Source organism: Chiloscyllium plagiosum, unplaced genomic scaffold (assembly GCF_037043375.1).
Source record: "Chiloscyllium plagiosum isolate Xiang-an unplaced genomic scaffold, Cpla_swu_hap1 HiC_scaffold_27, whole genome shotgun sequence".
Lineage (NCBI taxonomy): Eukaryota > Metazoa > Chordata > Chondrichthyes > Orectolobiformes > Hemiscylliidae > Chiloscyllium > Chiloscyllium plagiosum.
In genome coordinates, this window is record NW_028270165.1 from 4,863,867 (window position 1) to 4,886,845 (window position 22,979).

Here is a 22,979-nt window from a genome sequence, read left to right on the forward strand (position 1 = left end):
AATATAGGGAGGGGAATGGGGCTGGGTGGATTACTCTTTGGAAGGTCAGTGTGGACATTTTGGGCCAAAGGGCCAGTTTCCATACTGTAGGGAATCAAATCTAATCTACACGTACACACATTGGAGCGGGCAGGGTGAGACTTGTCTTTCACTTTGCAGAAGGTGGGAGGTTCTGGATGCTGTGATTTAGGGTAAACACACGCAGGAAGACCTTTGGCTCAGAGAGATGGAGTTGGAAGCCAGGCTGCAGACATGTCATGGGGAAAGTTAACCGGACACTTTATTCCAGAAGATGGTCATTCCCCTCTGGACAGAGCCTTCTGATTAGGTCATTGGACAGGGTCAGAAGGGTGAGAGTGTGAATCACACAGGTAAAGGGGATCTGAGATTGGGCAGCGGGGAGGAGCTAACTGGCTGAGTGGTGGGAGGGGGGGGCGCTGGGGGTAAGGGGCAGAATATTGACAGGTGATTGTCGTCTTTCTCTGCAGTTAGCAGCAGGAGGCCAGATGGCATCAGTGTCTGTCTGGCACCAGGTTCAGGAACCGACGTGCTCAGGACAGGAGAAGTGGGAAAGGGAGGCTGCAGTGGGTGTGGTCCACAAATCTCAGGAGGGGAGAGCTTCTGCTGAGGGCGCATGAGAAGTCAGAAGCTATGAAAACAAAGCAGAACATCAAAGCTCTGGGTGGCATGGTGGCTCAGTCGTTAGTACTGCTGCCTCACAGTGCTGGGTTTGATTCCAGCCTCAGGTGACTTTGGTACATTGTCCCCCTTGTGTCTACGTGGGTTTCCTTCAGGTGCTCCAGTTTCCTCCCACAGTCCAAAGATCTGCAGGTTAGGGTGGATCAGCTGTGCTGAAGTGTCCAGGGATATGCATTTTCGGGTGCGTAAGCCATGGGGAACTGCAGGGTTGTACGGTAAGTGGGTTGGTCTGGTGGGATGCTGTTTGGAAGGTCAGTGTGAGGTGAATGGGCTGAATAGCCTGCAGGGATTATGTGATTCTACTGCTTTAGCCATTTGTATATTGAGAAATGATTACTGTGGTCCTGGGAAAGGTGGGATTTATAGTGTCACTGTCCTCTGTCCATTCTCTTTCTGTCCCCCGGTCCATTTTCTCTCTCTTGACACCCACCCTCAGCTCCTCTCCGCCCCCCCCAACCATTCTCTTACCCCACCACCTATTATTTCTCATGCCTCCATCCCTCTTTGATCGCTGTATCAAGCCCTTCTAAGAAGAGAGAGACAGATGGTGATGACTCTACCTGGGAGATGGGGGTGCACAAGAAATGGCTGATCTTTAACATTGAGCATAGCTACTCAGAAACAACATTAAAGCATGTTCAATTCTATTTTTAAAAAAACTGCAGGCATCTGACTGAAACTTGCGTTGAAACATGTGCAGTCTGGCCACAGTTGAGGACAGGCTGTAAGGGGTGAGTTGCCCATTCTAATATTGTCAAATTGGTTCAGACTATGAAGAAATAGAGTCATGGAGCATGGAATAAAACAGTTTGGTCTGTGCCGACCAGATATCCTAAATTAATCTACTCCTATTTGCCAACACTTGGCCCAAACCCTTTAAACCTTCCTATTCGTACACCCATCCAGATGCCTTTTAAAAGTTGTAATTGTACCAGCCTCCACTCCGGTAGCTCATTCAATACATTTGCCATCCTCTGCGTGAAACAAGTTACCCCTCAGGTCCCTTTTAAACCTTTCCCCAATCACCCAAAACTAATGTCCTCTCGTTCTGGCATTTCTTGAGATAAATTAAATGTCTCACGTTTTTTCTCATCCTTTGGTCCCTCATCTTTCCCCACTCAACCTAAACCTATGCCCTCCAGTTTGTGACTCCCCTAACCGAGGGAAAAGATATACAAAAGTTGAGCAGCCAGCCAAAATGCAAAAGGAATACAATGTCGAGCCACAGGGGGGAACAAATTGTGGTTCAACTTTTTTTTTCCTCCGATTGGCATTTAGAACATAGAACAATACAGCACAGAACAGGCCCTTCGGCCCACGATGTTGTGCCGAACATTTGTCCTAGCTTAAGCACCCATCCATGTACTTATCCAATTGCCGCTTAAAGGTCACCAAAGATTCTGACTCTGCCACTCCCACAGGCAGCGCATTCCATGCCCCCACCACTCTCTGGGTAAAGAACCCACCCCTGACATCTCCCCTATACCTTCCACCCTTCACCTTAAATTAATGTCCCCTTGTAACACACTGTTGCACCCGGGGAAAAAGTTTCTGACTGTCTACTCTATCTATTCCTCTGATCATCTTATAAACCTCTATCAAGTCACCCCTCATCCTTCGCCGTTCCAACGAGAAAAGGCCTAGCCCTCTCAACCTATCTTCGTACGACCCATTCTCCATTCCAGGCAACATCCTGGTAAATCTTCTCTGCACCCTCTCCAAAGCTTCCACATCTTTCCTAAAGTGAGGCGACCAGAACTGCATACAGTACTCCAAATGTGGCCTAACCAAAGTCCTGTACAGTTGCAACATCACTTCACGACTCTTGAATTCAGTCCCTCTGCTAATGAACGCTAATACACCAGAGGCCTTCTTACAAGCTCTATCCACCTGAGTGGCAACTTTCAAAAATCTATGAACATAGATCCCAAGATCCCTCTGTTCCTCCACCTCCACTAAGAACCCTACCGTTAACCCTGTATTCCGCATTCTTATTTGTTTTTCCAAAATGGACAACCTCACACTTGGCAGGGTTGAACTCCATCTGCCACTCCTCAGTCCAGTTCTGCATCATATCCAAGTCTCTTTGCAGCCGACAACAGCCCTCCTCACTATCCACAACTCCACCAATCTTCGTATCATCTGCAAATTTACTGACCCACCCTTCGACTCCCTCATCCAAGTCATTAATAAAAATTACAAACAGCAGAGGACCCAGAACTGATCCCTGCGGAACTCCACTTGTAACTGGGCTCCAGGCTGAATATTTGCCATCTACCACCACTCTCTGACTTCGACCGGTTAGCCAGTTTTCTATCCAATTGGCCAAATTTTCCTCTATCCCATACCTCCTGACTTTCCGCATAAGCCTACCATGGGGAACCTTATCAAATGCCTTACTAAAATCCATGTACACTACATCCACTGCTCTACCCTCATCCACATGCTTGGTCACCTCCTCAAAGAATTCAATAAGACTTGTAAGGCAAGACCTACCCTTCACAAATCCGTGCTGGCTGTCCCTGATCAAGCAGTGTCTTTCCAGATACTCATAAATCCTATCCCTCAGTACCCTTTCCATTACTTTGCCTACCACCGAAGTAAGACTAACTGGCGTGTAGTTCCCGGGGTTATCCCTATTCCCTTTTTTGAACAGGGGCACAACATTCGCCACTCTCCAGTCCCCTGGTACCACCTCCGTTGACAGTGAAGATGAAAAGATAATTGCCAATGGTACTGCAATTTCCTCTCTTGCTTCCCACATAATCCTGGGATATATCCCGTCAGGCCCCGGGGGACTTGTCTATCCTCAAGTTGTTCAAAATGTCCAACACATCTTCCTTCCTAACAAGTATCTCCTCTAGCTTACCAGTCCGTTTCACACTCTCCTCTTCAACAATACGGTCCCTCTCGTTCGTAAATACTGAAGAAAAGTACTCATTCAAGACATCTCCTATCTCTTCCGACTCAATACACAGTCTCCCACTACTGTCCTTGATCGGACCTACCCTCGTTCTCGTCATTCTCATGTTTCTCACATATGCATAAAATGCCTTTGGGTTATCCTTGATCCTATCCACCAAAGATTTTTCATGCCCTCTCTTAGCTCTCCTAATCCCTTTCTTCAGGTCCCTTCTGGCTATCCTGTATCCCTCCACTGCTCTGTCTGAACCCTGTTTCCTCAACCTTATGTAAGCCTCCTTCTTCCTCTTTACAAGACATTCAACCTCCCTCATCAACCAAGGTTCCCTCACACGACCATCTCTTTCCTGCCTGATAGGTACATACATATCAAGGACACGTCGTATCTGTTCCTTGAAAAAGTTTCACATTTCCACGACATCCTTCCCTGACAGCCTATGCTCCCAACTTATGCTCCTCAGATCCTGTCTTACAGCATCATAATTACCCTTCCCCCAATTGTAAAACCTACCCTGTTGCACGCACCTATCTCTCTCCATAACCAAGGTCAAAGTCACAGAACTGTGGTCACCATCACCAAAATGTTCACCCACTAACAAGCCCATCACTTGTCCCGGTTCATTACCGAGTACCAAATCCAATATGGTCTCCCCTCTGGTCGGACAATCTACATACTAGTTAGAAAAGCTTCCTGGACACACTGCGCAAACACCGCCCCATCCAATCTATTTGATCTAAAGAGCTCCCAATCAATATTTGGGAAGTTGAAATCGCTCATGACTACTACCCTGTGGCTTCTGCACCTTTCCAAAATCTGTTTCCCAATCTGTTTCTCCACATCTCTGCTGCTGTTGGGGGGCCTATAGTAAACACCCAACAAGGTGACTGCACCTTTCCTATTTGTGACTTCAGCCCATACTATCTCCAAAGGCAGATCCCCCTTGAACTGCCTTCCTGCAGCCGTTATACCATTTCTAATTAGCAACGCCACCCCCCCTCCTTTTTTACCACCCTCCCTAATCTTACTGAAACATCTGTAACCAGGAACCTCCAATAACCATTCCTGTCCCTCTTCTATCCACGTTTCTGTGATGGCCACAACATCGTAGTCCCAGGTACCGATCCACGCCTTAAGTTCACCCACCTTATTTCTGATACTCCTTGCGTTGAAGTATACACATTTGAACCCATCTCTGTGTCCGCAAGTATTCCCTGTCTGTGCTTCCTTCTTCACAGCTTCCTTGGACATCCTGACAAACAGCTAGCCTACTTGCTGGACTACAAGTCCGGATCCCATCCCCCTGCCAAATTAGTTTAAACCTACCCCCCAGGATATTGGTGCCCTTCTGGTTCAGGTGTAACCCGTCCTGCTTGTACAGGTCCCACCTTCCCCAGAATGCGGTCCAATTGGACACTTCAAATCTGTCAGTCACGTCAGCATCTCTGAAGAGCATAATGCGCATGCCCCTCGGTGTCAGCAAGTATTGCGCATGTCCATTGGTGTCAGCAAAAGACTGTGCATGCTCCTGGTTGTACACACAAACGACTCATGACCTACATTTGATGTACCAATAGGAAACTCGGGAGGACCGGAAGGTGTCTTGTCCTCCTGCCAATCAGAGCACCGCTATTGTCTGAATGCGGAAGTTGGATAATGAGCTTCTGAAGTTGCTACTGCTGCTCCTGACTCTCTGAATGAAGATTGAGCTTTACCCCAAACTGCAACTTTCTTCCTCTGTCCAACAACTGTGAGTACAGCACTCTCTTTTCTCGCCACCTATTCCACTTTTTTTTTTTATCATTCTGGCGTTCAATTGTTGACTTGCAACAACTGAAAGGAAAGGGAGTGAATTCAGGGAGGGGACAGAGTGTAGAAATATTGGTCGAGAGTGTGGTGCGGGAAAAGCATAGCAGGTCAGGCAGCGTCCGAGGAGCAAGAAAATCGACGTTTTCCTGCTCCTCAGATGCTGCCTGACCTGCGTGCTTTTCCAGCACCACACTCTCGACTCTAATCTCCGGCATTTGCAGTACTCACTTTTTTTGTCTCGAAATGTTGGTCCAGATTTGTGTCTCAATTGGCAAACACATGGCAAATGCATTACCACAATGTGAGAAAGCAGAAAGGAGGTGCATTGTTTTAATGGTGACATGTTGGGATATGGAGAAAGTGAGGAGTGCAGATGCTGGAGATCAGTGTTGACAAGTGTGACTCTGGAAAACAACAGCGGGTCAGACAGCATCCGAGGACCAGGAGAGTTGACGTTTTGGACACGAGCCGTTCATCAGGAACGTTATGTGGATGTACAGAGGTTTCAGTGTCTTTCTACACCAGTCAATACCCGTTGTCAGACAGGTGCACTAAGCAGTCAGCAGGGCAAGTGGTGTATTAGCAAGAGGAATTGAGTTCAGAAGTGGGGTGGGACATTCCTGCGGTTAGGTGGTCATTGAATATATTCAAGGCTGAGTTCATCTGATTTTTGAACAACAATGAAGTGGATGGTTATGAGGGAACAGAAAAAATGGTTTTAAGAACAGTTACAGAATCATACAGCACAGAAACAGATACTTGATTTCATGCTGACTACATTCATAAACTAAACTAGTCCTACCTTGTTTGGCCTATATATCTCTGAACCTTTCCTATTCATAACAGCAGAAATTAAGCCATTCAGCCCACTGGGTCTGCGGCTGATAAGTGTCTCAGCCCCATTCTCCTGTTTTCTCCCTGTAACCCTCGATCCCCTTGATACTCAAGAACTGTTTCTGTCTCAGTGTTAACTATCCTCAGTTACCTGGCCTCCACAGCCTTCTTTGGCAATGAATTCCATCAGTTCACCACTCTTTGGCTAAAGAAATTTCTCCTAATCTCCATTCTGAAAGGTCTTCCCTTTACTCTAAGGCTGTGCCCTCGGCTGCTAGTCTCTCCTTCCAATGGAAACATCTTCCCAACATCAACTCGTCCAGGCCATTGAGTATTCTGTTTGTTTCAGTTAGATTCCCCTGAGTGTGACCCTGTTAATCGGCATGAACCAGACCCTTCAGGATGAGGTACAGCAGGGATTAGGTTCAGCAAAGTCAGAATGGAGGGAGTGTGTGGGGTAGAGATTTTGTACTTCCAGGGAATAAGAATTACAGAGAGTTTGCTATAAATTAGAATTGATTGGATGGGGCAATGGGCCAGGGAGTGGCAGATGGAGATTAATTTAGGGAAATGTGATGTTTGCATTATGGTAAGGCAATCCAGGCAGCACAGTTAAGAGAGTGTTTCAGAACAAAGAGACCTTGGAGTGCAGGTTCATTGTTCCTTGAAAGTGCAGTCTCAGGTAGCCAGAACAGTGAAGAAGGCATTTTGTATGCTTTCCTTTATTAGTCAGAGCATTGAGTATCGGAATTGGGAGGTCATGTTGTGGCTGTACAGGACATTGGTTAGGCCAGTTTTAAAATACTGCATTCAGTTCTGGTCTCCCTGCTACAGGAAAGATGGTGTGAAACTTTGAAAGGGGTCAGAAAAGACTTGAAAGGCTATTGTCAGAGTTGGAGGGTTTGATCGACAGAGAATCGGTCAGGGATATTTTCCTGGAGCATTGGACGTTCAGGGGTGACCTTATAAATATTTATAAGGGGCATGGATAGGGTGAATGCAAAACTAGAGAGCAAATGTTTGAGGTGAGAGGGGAATGATTTAAAAGGGACATGAAGGGCAACTTGTTTCACGCGGAAAGTGGTGTATGTATTGAATGAGCTGTCACAGGAAGGGGTGGAGCCTGATACAATTACAGCATTTAAAAGGCATCTGGATGGGTACAAGAATAGGAAGCATTTAGAGGGCTATGGGCCAAATGCTGGTAAATGGGACGAGATTAAGTTAGGATATCTGGGCGGCATATATGAGTTGGACTGTTTCTGTGCTGTATGACTGTCTGGTCTTTGGTGAAACCAGAAGTGTCATTGTGAAGACTGGACTTTCAGAGCAGCCTTCAAAGATGTTTTGTCCTTACTGGGAGCAGAAGAAGTTACAATGAAATCTTTCATTTATGAGATAGCACCTGAGTGAGTGAGTACATCTGAGATTTTGTGGAAAGTGGGATTTCATTGCACTGTGGGGATGAAACCCTACCCTATCCAGTCATTTCTGCTGGTAGGTGAGACCAGACCTCAAGATTAGTTGGAGTAGATTTAGGATAGAGATGAGGAGGAACTGCTTTTCCCAGAGAATCGTGAATCTATGTAACTCTCTGCCCAGGGAAGCCGTAGAGGCAGCTTAATTGAGTATATTCAGGACACAGTTAGATGGGTTTTTGCATGGTAAAGGTATTAAGGGTAGTTGGGACAATGCAGGGAGGAGAAGCTGGGACAATGGAGAGATCAATCATGATCTAAATGAATGGCGAAGCAGGCTCGACAGGACAAATGACCTACTCCTGCTTCTATTACTATGAAACTCTAACCCTGCATTTCCCATGGCTAACCCACCTAACCTGCACATCTCTGGATACTATGGACAATTTAGCATGGCCAATCCAAATCCAGGCCAGTGAGCAATACAGTGATGTGAAAAATGAACATCCGAGAATGACAGAAAGACATGGAGAGTAAATGTCCCAGCAATCGAAACTGGATTCTAAAGATCACAAAAACTGAAACTAAAAATGGTTTGTCTGAATGTGTGCTGCATTGCAGCAAAAGCGAATGAATTGACTGCACACGTTGAAGGGAACTCCTTCAATTAAAATATGGGACTCCTTACAGAGATATGGCTCCAGGATGACAAGGATTGGATCCTCAATATTGAGGAGGTGATAAAGGTAGAGGGTGCACAGGTAATCAAAGCACTGATCACAGGGTAATCTGGTGTCAGCTCAGATTTCAGGTCCTGATTTCTCACCCTTCCTGGATTTCTGCTGATGCTTTGCCCTCTTTTTTTTTTAACACCTTCCGGAACAATAAGTCAATCCAGACCCACAATCTCCCAGCCTGTTAACCATCCAGACACCGAGTGTAGTCATAGCAGGGAATAAAACAAGAAATGTGAACCAAAATTAGAAATAAGTAGGTGCTTGTGCTTTATATTGTTCAATAGGAAGTAAACCAGAAATACTATTCTCCCAGGATTCCTACAGTGCCTTATTTGAGGAATTCTCTCACCCTTACATCGAGCTATTAGTACCCACTATGATTTACAATAATATTTATACCAACAGAAAAAAAAGTATCTGTTGTCAAATTGACATAGAGATATACAGCATGGAAACAGACTTTTTCTCTCTCTCATGCACACACATGCACAAGTCCATGGGGGTGAATTTGTGTTTGCAGAATGATATTTGCATATGCATTCTATTTTCCTCAAAAAATGCACAATCTGCAGGCGGTTAATATATGTAATATTTTGTAAATTCCACATTGGAAATAGAACCAGTCTGACTCTAAACTAGGATACAGACAAATTCTGACCTTACACCTTTAATGCATTGTTTGAGCAGAGGTGTCTCCTTTTGTTATAAAGCCTTAAAGTTATCCTGGGAAGGTGCCTTACAGGAAGTTCTGGGATTTACATATTAATGATATCTGCAATCCATTGTAAAAGATGAAAGACTTAGCGATCCAGATTTGTTCAATCTATCATTTCAATGCCAGGATACTGTAATGCTTTTCCAGAAATTCTGTGTCTTATGATCTTACACTCCACAGCCACCTGATGAAGGAGCAGCGCTCCAAATGCTAGTGCTTCCAAATAAACCCATTGGATGATAACCTGGTGTTATGATTTTCAACTTTGTCCAGGTAAGGTTTGATTGGCCAGGCCAAATTACCCATAGTGCCCAGGGATGTTCAGGTTAGGGTGGATTGGCGGTGCTAAATTACCCACAGTGCCCAGGGATGTGCAGGTTAGATGTATTTGTCAATGGGTAAATGTAGAGCAATAGGAGTAGGGGAATGGGTGTGGTGAGGTTGCCATTTGGAGGTTGGTGTGGACTTCTTAGAACAGTGAGGGTTCTCTGAAGAGAAGGGATTTTTGTTAACTGTTCAGGAAGGGGGGGAGGGGGGAAGCAGTGGGTGGAGTGCGGGGAGAAAGAAATTTGTTCACTTGTAGCAACTGGAGTGAACCCAGGGAGGGAGCAGACTCTGCAAACTCAGATATGTGTCTTAATTACCCGGGGAAGGAGGGGTTGGAAGGATTGGGTGTTGCTGTTTTCCCTAGTGCATCAGAGTGTGAGGAGTAATCTGATAGACTTTTTAAAATCATGAGGGGCATGGATTGGGTAAATAGACGAGGTCTTTTCCTTGGGATGGGGAGTCCAGAACTCAAGGGTAATAGATTTAAGGTGAGGGCAGGGGGAGGGAGACTGCAAAGAGACCTAAGGGGCAACATTTTCACGCAGAGGATGGTGCATGTATGGAATGAGCTGCCAAAGGAAGTGGTGAAGGCTGGTACAATGACAATATTTAAAAGTCATCAGCATGAGTGTATGAAAAGGAAGGGTTCAAAGGGATATGGGCAAAGTGTTGGGACGAGATTAATTTTGGATATCTGGTTGGGCACAGAGGAATTTGACTGAAGTGTCTGTTTCTGTGCTGTACATCTCGATGACTCTGGCTTTCCACAAATGTTTGTCATGTCTATGTTCAGTTTCTCTCTGGTGGTGGTGTCAATGCCTTGATGTCTCATTTTGCTTACCCCCCCACTTCCTGGGAATGTTAACCATTTTGTCTGGTTGTTCTTCAAAAAGCTGCATTGCAGATTCACCCTGAATTGAGATTTTTTTGCTTCCCAAAATCCAACCTGCTCACTCTCAGCAATATCCCAGTGTTGTGAAAGATATTAAATTTCAGGTGGAGTTATCCAAAACTCAGAGATGTCAGTCTTGACGTCTTTGCTTTTCTGCCCCTATACGATCCTGAATCAACACCTTCAGGAGAATGAGTTAGAGCGGAGGGCGGGGAGGAGAGAGAGTGGGATAGTGCTTTCAATTTTGTGGAATAACAACACAAACAAATTGCTTGTTCTGAATTTTTATTCTGGACTGACAGTAATGAATTTTGTAATCTCTTTTGACAGAGTATTTGAAGATCTGAAGACGGAAGTTTCAAAATCAACAGATGAAGAACTTATGCCCAAAATGTCGACCCTCCTGCTCCTCAGGTGCTGCCTGACTTGCTGTGCTTTTCCAGTGCCGCACTTTTCGATACTGACTCTCCAGTGTCTGCAGTCCTCGCTTTGACGTCAATGTCTGACAGTCACTCAATCCATCGGGACCACAACCATTTTTGACTGATTCTGTGAGAAGGAGCAAAACGTTTTGGTTCCTGTTTCAGTCCGTTCTCGGCATCAGTGGGACTGGACGAGAGACCCTACTGTTGGAGTGCACGGAGTGTGGAGCCTGAAACAGTTATCAGGCCTGGGAAGAGGAATTCACAGAGGGGAGGAGCTCTACACGTGTTGTGTGCAGCTGAAGCTTTGGCCATGGAGAAACCAGAGGAATCCCGCCCCGTGGAGAAACTGTGGAAGTGTGGCGACTGTGGGAAAGGCTTCCGTTTCCCATCTGCTCTGGCGATTCATCGTCGCAGTCACACCGGGGAAAGGCTATTCCCCTGCACAGAGTGCGGGAAGGCCTTCAGCAATTCCTCCGACTTGGTGAGGCACCGGCGGGTACACACCAGGGAGAGGCCCTTCAGCTGCCCCGAGTGTGGGAAGGCCTTCAGCAATTGCTCTGACCTGTTGAGGCACCGGCGGGTCCACACGGGGGAGCGGCCCTTCAGGTGCTCCACATGCGGGAAGGGCTTTACCCAGACCTCCACCCTGTTGGCCCACCGTCAGGTCCACACTGGGGAGAGGCTGTTCCTCTGCACCGAGTGCGGGAAGGGCTTCAGCAATTCCTTCGCCCTGCTGACCCACCAGCGGGTCCACACAGGGGAGAGGCCATTCCCCTGCACAGAGTGCAGGAAGGCCTTCAACAGTTCCTCCGACAGGCTAAAGCACCAGCGGGTCCACACAGGGGAGAGGCCCTTCAGCTGCCCAGAGTGCAGGAAGGTCTTTACCCAGACCTCTGACCTGCTGGAGAGGCCGTTCACCTGCTCTCAGTGCGGAAAGAGCTTTAGCCGCTCCTCCCACCTGCGGAGGCACCAGAGAGTTCACATGCCATCGCAGGGGGTTTAAAGCAGTGACGGCTGAGTGCCTTTATCGACTGGACTATCAACCCAGTTCCGGGAGCTTCCAAGGCTGATGGCGGAATTGGAATTCGGTTAGATTCTGAACTCCAGATTTCTAACAACGAAACAATTGTCAGGGAGGGGAGGGGGAACCCCCATTTGATTCACTCACAACCTTTTATGGGAAGGAAACTGCTGATGTGGGAACTGCAGTGGAGCAGGATCAGAAGACACATCTTTTATAGCAAAAGATCACAGTTTCATGCAACTGATAGGATATATTGAACAAACCTTGATTGCTGTTAAGTCTTCCATCTTTTAGAATGAGTTGCAGGTTTCTGTTCATTAATATGTAAATCCCAGAACTACTTTTAATTCAGGTTCTCAAATTCGGTGACATCTCAGCTCAGACAATGCATGAAAGGTGAGAGGTTCGGTCTGTCTGTATCGCAATCTTGAATCAGACTGGTTCTATTTCCAAAGTATGAGTTGATAAAATATTACATGGATTGATTGCCTTCATTAACTGCCTGCTGATTTTTCCACAAAAAGCACACATTGAATCTATCTGCAAATATAACACAGCAAACGCAAATTCGTCCCATGGACATGTATGTATGTGCGTGCATGAGAGAGTAGTGTGTGTGTTTTTGCATGTGTGTATGATGTATGAGCCTGTGAGGGTGTGTGCAGTGGTGGGTTTGTGTGTGTCTGAGAGAGACCATGTGTGTGAGAGAGGGTCTGCGTGAGTGAGAGAGAGTGCAGAGTGTAGTGGGGTCACCCAAGGTTATCCTCATGGGTTATGAACTTGGCCATCAACCTCTGCTCAGCCACTGGAAACAGTTAAGCAGTGACACAACACACATCGGAGAAGACAGAGTGGTACTTGTCTCGCAGAAGGTGGGAGGCTCTGGATGCTATCATTCAGGGTAAACACACACTGGAGGACCTTCGGCTCAGATTCAGCTGGAAGCCAGGCTGCAGACACTGTGGTGGTAGGTGGGTGGGGGTGATCTTAACCGGACACTTTATTCTGGGAGACGGTCATTCCCCTCAGGACAGCCTTCTGATTGGGTCAGGGATTGTCTCCGTTCTCTGCAGTTGCCAGCTGGAGGCCAGATGATATTGGTGTCTGCCTGGTGCCAGGATTTAGGAACCGATAAGAAAAGGGAGAGAGAATGGATGGTGATGACTCTACCTGGGAAATAGCTTATTTTTAAAATTAAGAATAGCTAAAATGATATATTCAGAAACATTATTAAAGCATGTCTAATTTTATAAAAAAGCTGCAGACATCTTTTGAAACTCTCATTGAAATATGCACAGTTAGGCCACAGTTGAGGACAGGCTGTAATGGGTGAATGTCGTATTCCTAGTCTTGTAAAATTGGATCAGACTATGTCGAAAAAGAATCATAGAATTGTAGAGCACAGAAACAAAGCCTTTGGTCCCGACTGACCAGATATCCTAAATTAACCTAGTCTCATTTGCCAGCACTTTGCCCATATCCCTGTAAACCTTCCTGTTCATGTCCCCATCCAGATACAATTACAACATTTAAAAGGTATCACTTCCTCTGGCAGCTCATTCAATTTACACACCACTCTCTGCGTGAAACAAATTGCCCCATAGGACACTTTTAAGTTTTCCCCTCTCACCCTAAACTACTTCTACTTCTTCTACTTCTGGACCTCCCCACCCCAGGGGAAATATCTTGTCTATTTACATTATCTATGCCCCTCATGATTTTATAAACCTCTATAAGGTTACCCCCTCAGCCTCCAATACTCCAGGGAAAACAGTCCCAGCCTTTTCAGCCTCTCCCTGTAGCTCCAAACCTAACAACATCCTTATAAGTCATTTCTGAATCCTTTCAAGTTTCACAACATTCTTCCCACTGAGTGACCAATAGGCTGTGAATAATCTATTTTTGTTGTGGTGTAAGAGAGGGCATTTGTTGAGGCCAATTAACTTTCACACTGTTTTTCTTTCTAATCCGAAGTCCCTCAAATTTTCCCCACTTACCCTAAACCTATGCCCTCTAGTTTAGGACCCCCAACCCTGGGGAAAAGATATACAAAAGTTGAGCAGCCAAACAAATGCAAAAGGACTAAGAAGTCGAGCCACAGATGGGAAAAGAAAGTGGCTCCAGCCTTTTTTTCTCCTATTGGCAATTGGACACTTCAAATCTGTCAGTAATACCACCTCCCAGGGTCTCCAGCGTCTCTGTGGCAGCAAGTACTGCGCATGCTCCTCGGAGTCAGCAAGAAAACTGCGCCAGCTGCTCGGTGTCCGCGCACGCGGCTCGCGCCCTTCTTTTGATGGACCAATAGGAGGCACTGGAGGACCGGAAAGAGACTGGTCCTCCTGCCAATCAGAGCGCCGCTATTGTCTGAGCTTCGGAAGTTGCTGTTGTTGCTCCTCTCTCTCTGAATAAAGATTGAACTTCACGCCAGACTGCAACCTCCTTCCTCTGTCCAACATCTGTGAGTACGGCACTCTCTTTTCTAAATTCTGAGCTTCAGTTGTTGACTTGCAGCAACTGAAAGGAAATGGGGTGAATCGGGGGTTGGGGGAACAGACTCTGCAAGCGTTGGTCCAGGTCTGTGTCCTCATTGGCAAATGTATTACCACAATGTGTTGATTTTGCCTTTGCTGTGGAAGAAAATGCAGAAAAAAGGTGCATTGTTTAAATGGTGATATAGTGGGATGTGGAGAAAGTGAGGGCTGCACATGCTGGAGATTAGAGTCGAAAGGTGTGGTGCTGGAAAAGCACAGCAAGTCAGGCAGCATCCGAGGACCAGGATTGTTGATGATTTGGACACGAGACCTTCGTCAGGAATGATGTGTGGATGTACAAAGGGGCCTCAACATCCTTCCACACCAGTCACTGCCAGTTGTCAGACTGGCAATCAGCAAGGCAAGTGGTATATTAGCAAGAGTTCAGAAGTTGGGATTGCTTTCTGTGATCAGGCAGCCATTGAATATATTCAAGCCTGCGTTCATCTGATTTCTGAACAACAAAAAAGTGGATGGTGATGGGGGAAGGCAAAAATAATGGTTTTAAGACCAGTACAGAACAGTTACAGAGTCATACAGCACAGAAACAGACACTTCAGCCCAACTAGTCCATGCTGAATATATTCACAAACTAAACTAGACCCATGTAGTTTGGCCCATATCCGTCTGAACCTTTCCTACTCATGTACTTATCCAAATGTCTTTTAAATGTACCTATATCCACCACTTCCTTAGGGTATTGATTCCACACACAAACCCCTCTCTTTCAAAAACAGGTGTTCCTCATGTCTTTTTAAAATCTTTCTCCTCTCTCCTTAAAAGTTTGCTCCCTAATCTTGAAACCCCCATCTGAAGGAAACAGCATCAGCCACTCACCTCATTGACACCCCTCTTGATTTTATAAACTTCTCAACTTCCTGTGCTCCTGTGAAACAAGTCCCAGCCTATCCACTTAGATGTCGGTATATTCATATCCAGTTATGATCTGTTCAGTGCTGCTGCATGCTCAAAAGACCAAATGGCTACTCCTGCTCCCAATTCTCTCACACTGTGTCCAAGACAGCAAGAGACCATAAAACATAGGAGCAGAAATGAGATCATTCAGCACATCAGGTCTACTCATACCACACAACCGTGGTTGATAAGTTTCTCAACCTCATTCTCCCACTTCCTCCCTGTAACCCTTGATCCCCTTGATACTCATGAACCTATCTATCTCAGTTTTAAATACCCTCAGTGACCTAGCCTCCACAGCCTCATGTTGCAATAAATTCCACAGATTCACCACTCTCTGGCTGAAAAGTTTCTCCTTATCTCCCTTCTAGCAGGTCTTCCCTTTTCTAGTCTCTTTCAGGTTCTGGTCTCTCCCGCCAATGCAAACATCTTCCCAATGCTCACTTTGTTGAGGCCTTTCAATGTTCTGTATGTTTCAATTATATCTCCCCTGTGTGAGAGTGTGGGTCTGTGTTATGGACTAAGCCAGACCACTCAAAACATTCTTAAGCAGGCAGCCCCAGACCATAACTTTGCAATTTGATTTGGTAAGTGGACAGTGAAAATTACCTGGAGTGAGTTGGCTCGGTTGACTACTAGATTTTAAAACAGACAAAAATTTATTCACAAAATAACACAATGAAACATAAAGATCAGAATAAAGAACCCCTACAGAACTCAACCTTGCCAACTAGACTCAGTTATGCTGTTCTGAATATACACAACAGTCCCAATAAGCCAACTCCCTTTGAAAACCAGTATAAATGGAACACATGCTTATAGGTTGAAGTTGAGGGGTGGAAAAGAGAGAGAGTTTCCACATAGCTCCCTGTTGAACTGCCAACCAGTTCAATACTGAACTAAAACTGCTCAGCTCACTCCCCTTTCTTTATACAGGTCACTTCTAAAACATGACCAATTTGGCCTGAAGTCACACCTGTTTACATATCAACAAAAGGCCTTTCAAAATCCGTTTCATCCACGTTCAAACCAGACTGATCAGAACCCGGCCGGTTTATTACCTCTCTGAAAAAAGTCATGGACAGAGTCCCCTTGAGCCAGGGAAAAGCTTTTAGTCAAAAACGGAACTAGCTTTGTGCCACCTGTTAATCAGCATGAACCAGACCCTTCAGGATGAGGTACAGCAGGGATTAGGTTCAGCAAAGTGAGATTGGAGGGAGAGTGTGTGAGATGGAGATTTTCAGCTTCCAGGGAATAAGAGAGAAAAAAGAGTTTGCTGTAAATTAGAATTGATCGGATGGGCCAATGGACCGAGGAGTGGCAGATGGAGTTTAATTTAGAGAAATATGAGGTGTTGCATTTTGGTCAAGCAATCCAGGCAGGACTGGCACAGTTAAGGGGAGTGTCACAAAACAGAGGGATCTTGGAGTGCAGGTCATTGTTCCTTAAAAGTGAGTCTTAGGAGGTCATGGAGTGGCTGTACAGGACATTGGTTAGGCCACTTTTAGAATACTGTGTTCAGTTCTGGTCTCCCTGCTACAGGAAAGATGTTGTGAAACTTTGAAAGGGTTCAGAAAGGTTTTTCAAGGCTGTTGCCAGAGTTGGAGTGTTTAAGACACAGAAAGAGGTTAAATAGGCCGGTGAAAATTTTCCGTGGAGCACTGGAGGTTGAGGGGTGACCTTATAGATGTTTATAAGGGGCAGGATAGGATGGGTACCCAGGGTAAGGGAGTCCAAAACTAGACGGCATATGTTTGCGGTGAGAGGGAATGATTTAAAAAGGACCAGAGGAGCAACGTTTTCAAAGAGGGTGATGGAGTCTGATACAATTACTACAAAATTTCAAAGGCATCTGGATGGGAATATGAAGTGGAAGAGTTTAGGGGGATATAGCCCAAATGCTGACAAATGATTTAGATTAATTTAGGATTTCTTGTTGGCACAGATGAGTTGGGTTGAAGGGTCTGTTTCTGTGCTGTATGACTCTAATCATCTTCGGTGAAAGCAGATGTGTGGTTGTGAAGACTGGATTTTCAGAGCAGCTTTCAAAGATGTTTTGCTTTGACTGGGAACAGAAGAAGTTGTAATTAAAACTTTTATTTGTGAGACAGCAACTGAATGAGTGAATACATCTTGGAAAGTGAGAATTCATTGAACTGTGGGGATGAAGCCCTACCCTATCCAGTCATTTCTGCTGGTAGATGAGACTCAGACTCAATAGGGGGAATAGATTTAGGACAGAGATGAGGAGGAACTGCTTTTCCTGGAGAGTAGTGAATCTATGGAATTTTCTGCCAAGGAATCAGGAGAGGCAGCTTCATTAAGTATATTCAAGACACAGTTGGATGGGTTTTTGCAATGGTAGGGGAATTAAGGGGAGTTGGGACAATGGAGGTAGGAGTAGCTGAGACGATGGATAGGTCAGTCATGAGCTTAATGAATGGCTGAGGAGGCTCGATGAGCCAATGGCCTACTCCTGCTTCTATTACTATGGAACTATAACTCTGCATTTCCCATGGCTAACCCACCGAACCTGCACATCCCTGGACACTTTGGGAAATTTAGCCTGGCCAATCCAAATCAAGGCTGGTGAGCAATGTCGTGATGTGGAAATGAACATCAGAGAATGCGAGAAAGGGACAAGGAGAGTAAATATACCAGCAATCAAAACTGGATTCTAAAGATCACAAAAATGGAAACTAAAAACGGTGTGTCTGAATGTGTGCTGCATAGTAACAAAAGCGAATGAATTGACTGCACACATTGAAGAGAATAATTATGATCTGTGACTCCTAATGGAGACATGGCTTCAGAATGACAAGGATTGGATCCTGAAAATTGAGGGGGGTAGTCAAATGGAAAGTAAGACAATGGGAGAGGTGCTAATGAAAGCACTGATCACAGGGTAATCTGGTGTCAGCTCGGATTTCAGGTCCTGGTTTCTCTGTCCTCTGTTGATTTTCCTGTTCCAACAGAGTAAAATGTGGGTCTGCTCTCAGCTCTGCTGGATTTCTGCTGAAGCTTTGACCCCACCCCCACCCCTTTACACCTTCTGGAACAATAAAACATTGTGAATTGAGACCCAACCCACAATCTCCCAGACTCTCAAACCAATCAGACACAAGAGTGTAGTCATAGCATGGAATCAAACAAGAAAAATGAAACAAAGTTAAATATATAGGTGCTCGTGCTTAATTAGATTAGATTCCTATAGTATGGAAACAAGCCCTTCCACCCAAAAAGTCCACACTGACCCTCCAAAGAGTAACCCACCCAGACCCATTCCCCTACATTTACCCCTATCTAATGCACCTAACATTATGGGCAATTTAGCATGACGAATTCACCTGACCTGCGCAATTTTGGACTGTGGGAGGAAACAGGAGCACTCGGTGGAAACCCACTCAGATCCGGGGAGAATGTGCAAACTCCACACAGAATCAAACCCAGGTCCCTAGTGCTGTGAGGTAGCAGTACTAACCACTGAGCCACCATGCTACCCCCAAATGTTTGTTCATTAGGAACTAAACCAGAAATAGAGATTTCCCAGGATTCTTATACTGCCCTACTTGAGGAATACTCTCTCCCTTACATCTAACTATGAGCACCCAGCTATGATTTACAACAATATTTACACCAACGTAAATAAAGCATTTGTTATCGTACAGACACAGAGATATACAGCACGGAAAGAGACTTTTTCTCTCCCTCATGCATGCATGCACACACATAACTGACAGGAAGTTCTAGGATTTACATATTATTGATACCTGCAACCCATTCTAAACGATGAAAGACTTAATCCAGGTCTGTTCAATATATCATTTCAGTGGCAGGACACTGTAATGTTTTTTCCATGAATTCTGTGCCTTATGATCTTATTCTCCACAATCACCTGATGAAGGAGCACCGCTGTTAACACCAGTCCTTCCAAATCAACCTGTTGGGTGTTTGATTTTTAACTTTGTCCAGTTTAGGTTGGATTGGCCAAGCTAAATTACTCATAGTGCTCAGGGATGTGCATTAGTCAGAGCACTAGGGGAATGGGTGTAGGTGGGTTATCCTTCGGAGGGTCGGTATGGACTCCTTGGGCCGAGTGGCCTGTTTCCACACTCTGGGAATTCTCTGAAAGGAAGGGATTACCCAATTGCAAACTGCAGGGCTGCGCAGGCGCAGTGCGCGGAGCTGTTGTCGGCCTTTCCCCGCCCCCTCGCTTCATCTATGACGTCATAACGCGGAAGTGGCCCTGTCCGTTTCAGAGTGAAACTCCCTCCCTCTGGGCAACCCTTCATCCTGGGAGGGAGTGGGGGTAAAATCTGTTCAGTTCGAGCAACTGGAGTGATTCCAGGGAGGGGGCAGACTCTGCAAACTCAGGAATGTGTCTTAATTACCCGGGTGAGGAGGGATGGGATGGGGCTGTTTTCCCTCCCGCGCCAGAGACTTAGGGGTGACCTTACAGACTTTTTATAAACGTATGAGGGGCATGGATAGTGTAAATATACAAGGTCTTTACCTTGGGATGGGGGAGTCCAGAACCAGAAGATAATAGGTTTAAGGTGGGGGGAAGATTTAAAAGGGACCTAAGGGGCAACGTTTTCATGCAGAATGTGATGTGTGTAAGGAATGAGCTGCCAGAGGAAATGGTGGATGCTGGCATCTGGATGGGTGTTTGAATAGGAAGGGTTCAGAGGGATATGGGCCAAGTACTGACAAATGGGACTAGATTGATTTTGGGTATCAGGTTGGCACGGAAGAGATTGACCGAAGGGTCTGTTTCTGTGCTGTGTATCTCTATGACTCTGGCTTTCTACTAATATATGTACAGTTTCTCTCTGGTGTCGGTGTTAATGCTTTGATGTCTCCTTTCCCCCCACTTCCCAGAGACGTTAATGTGAGAACCGAGAGAGAGAGAGTGAGATGGTGCTTTCAATTTTGTGGAATAACTAAAGAAAAGAAAGTAGAAATGCTTGTTCTGAATTTCTACCCTGGACTGACACTGATGACTTTTGTAATCTCTTTTTACAGAGTATTTGGCGATCTGAGGACGGAAGTTTCAAAATTAACAGATGAAGGGCTTATGCCTGAAACGTCGACGCTCCTGCTTCTCAGATGCTGTCTGACCAGCTGTGCTTTTCCAGCACTGACTGTCCAGTAACTACAGTCCTCACTTTGTTGTCAATGTCTGACTGCAACAATGTTTGACTGTTATTCTGTGAGAAGGAGCAAAGCTTTTTGGTTCCTGTTTGAGTACATTTTCAGCATCGGTGGGTCTGGGTGAGTGACCCTACTGTTGGCAGCGCACTGAGTGTGGAGCCAGAAACAGTTGTACAGCCTGGAAAGAGGAATTCACGGTGAGGAGGGGCTCTACACGCATTTGTGTACAGCTGAAGCTTCGGCCATGGAGAAACCTGAGGAATCCCACCCCGTGGAGGAATCGTGGAAGTGTGTCGACTGCGGGAAAGGCTTCCGTGCTCCATCTGCCCTGGAGATACATCGGCGCAGTCACACCAGAGAGAGGCCATTCATCTGCCCCAGGTGTGGGAAGGCCTTCAGCAATTCCTCCGCCCTACTGAGGCACCGATGGGTCCACACCGGGGAGAGGCCCTTCAGCTGCTCCGATTGCGGGAAGGACTTCAGCTATTCTTCTGACCTAAAGACCCACCGACAGGTCCACACGGGGGAGAGGCCGTTCTCCTGCACTGTGTGTGGGAAGGCCTTCAGCACCTCCTCCACCCTACTGACCCATTGGCGGGTCCACACTGGGGAGAGGCCATTCCCTTGTTCCGAGTGCAGGAAGGGATTCACTCAGGAGGGCAAGTTGCGGACGCACCAGCGGGTCCACACTGGGGAGAAGCCTTTCAGCTGCCCCGAGTGTGGGAAGGCCTTCAACGATTCCTCTGCCCTTCAGACCCACAAGTGGGTCTACACACAGGAGAGGCCTTTCCCCTGCACAGAGTGCGGCAAGATCTTCAGCAATTCCTCCTCCCTGCTGAAGCACCAGCGGGTCCACACAGGGGAGAGGCCCTTCAGCTGCCCCGAGTGTGGGAAGGGCTTTACCCAGGCGTCGGTCCTGCTGATCCACCAGCGGATCCACATAGGTGAGAAGCCTTTCTGCTGCCCTGAGTGTGGGAAGGGATTCACTCAGATGGGCAACTTGCGCACGCACCAGCGGGTCCACACGGGGGAGAAGCCCTTCATCTGTCCCAAGTGTGGGAAGGCCTTCAGCGATTCCTCCACCCTACTGAAACACCAGCGTGTCCACACGGGGGAGAGGCCATTCCCCTGTCCCGAATGTTGGAAGGCCTTCAGCGATTCCTCCGCCCTGGTGAAGCATCGGCGGGTCCACACGGGGGAGAGGCCCTTCAGCTGTCCCGAATGTGGGAAGGGCTTTACCCGGGCAGCCACCCTGCGGAGGCACCAAGGAGTTCACGTGCCATTGCAGGGGGATTGAAGGAGCGACTATCGAGTACCAATATGGACTGGGCTACCAACCCAGTTCTGGAACTCCCAGGTTTGAATCCCACCGCAGCAGATGGCGGATTTGGAATTCGGTCAGAAATCTGGAGGTCAGAATTTAACAATGAAACCATTGGGTGGGGTGGGGGGGAAGCCCCATTCTGATTCAGTCACGTCCTTTTTAGGGAAGGAAACTGCTGTTGTGGAAGGATTCACTCAGTCATCGCAGCTGCATCCTTTACCTGGTCTAGCCTACACGTGGCTGCAGACCGACAGCAGTGTGGTTGAGTCCACCTGCTTCGCCCCACTTCTTTCCCTCCCGGCACATGGGCGGGGAAAAACTTACTTGGAGACAAGGTCTGGGTTGAAATCGCTGAGTGAAGCAATACTTCCTCCGGGTTAAGGCTGTACCAAGGATCCAATTACAAAGGGACAAGTCAGTGGTGACCAATAGTAAAGAAAGTGGGGTGGGGGGGCTGTGCTTTGACCTTGAGCTGTTAAAAAGCAGCTACTTTTTCAACACCTTTTTGCTGAGGTGATCTGGAGCTGTCACAAAGTTGGGTCACAATAAAGGTTACCTGAACTTACTGCTGGGCTCAGACTTTGAAAGCTTTGAGCTCCAACAGGTTTTTGTTTTAAAGCTGCTCATTTCTTTCAGCCTCCTGCACTAAGTTTCCAATGTCGTGTGTCAGATGGAGCAGTGAATGAGTAGCTGGTATCGTTAGAAATTGTAAATTTTTCAGGAGTGTAGAGTGCGTCATTTCATCGGCATTGTAAAGTTTACTGGCAGCACCAAGGTGTGCGCTGTGTTCGCGAGATATGATGTGGAGATGCCAGCATTGGACTGGGGTGGATAAAGTTAAAAATCACACAACACCAGGTTATAGTCCAACTGGTTTCTTTGGAAGCACTAACTTTCGGAGCGCTGCTCCTTCATCAGGTAGCTGTGGAGCAGGATCATAAGACACATATTTTATTGCAAAAATCACAGTGTCATGCAACTAATAGGATATATTGAACAAACCTAGAGTGCTGTTAAGCCATTCATCTTTTAGAATGGGTTGCAGGTTTTAGTTCGTTAATACGTAAATCCCAGAACTACTTTTAAGTCATAGTCTTGAGATGACTTATGGTTTTTTTTTAAAAAGTGATATCTTAGCTCAGACAATGCATTACAGGTGTGAGCTTCGAGTCTATCAGTATCCCAATCTTGAATCAGACTGGTTCTATTTCCAAAATAGAAATTTATAAGATTCTGTGCTTTTTGAGCAAAATTG

The 22,979-nt window shown here is 46.3% G+C and overlaps 1 protein-coding gene across 6 annotated transcripts in view; it reads left to right on the forward strand.

Annotated features, from left to right (window-relative positions):
- The window catches only part of LOC148142918 (uncharacterized), a 229,520-nt gene extending 207,695 nt beyond the window's left edge, over positions 1–21,825 (forward strand). For 2 of the 6 annotated variants that reach the window (XM_087973893.1, XM_087973895.1), the window contains exon 2: positions 20,272–21,825. In XM_087973893.1, the coding sequence (XP_087830019.1) occupies positions 20,645–21,697 (1,053 nt within the window). In that variant the 5' untranslated portion in view covers positions 20,272–20,644 and the 3' untranslated portion in view covers positions 21,698–21,825. The other 4 variants (XM_087973894.1, XM_087973892.1, XM_087973891.1 and 1 more) reach the window with 4 other exon arrangements.
- The last annotated feature ends 1,154 nt before the right edge of the window (positions 21,826–22,979 follow it).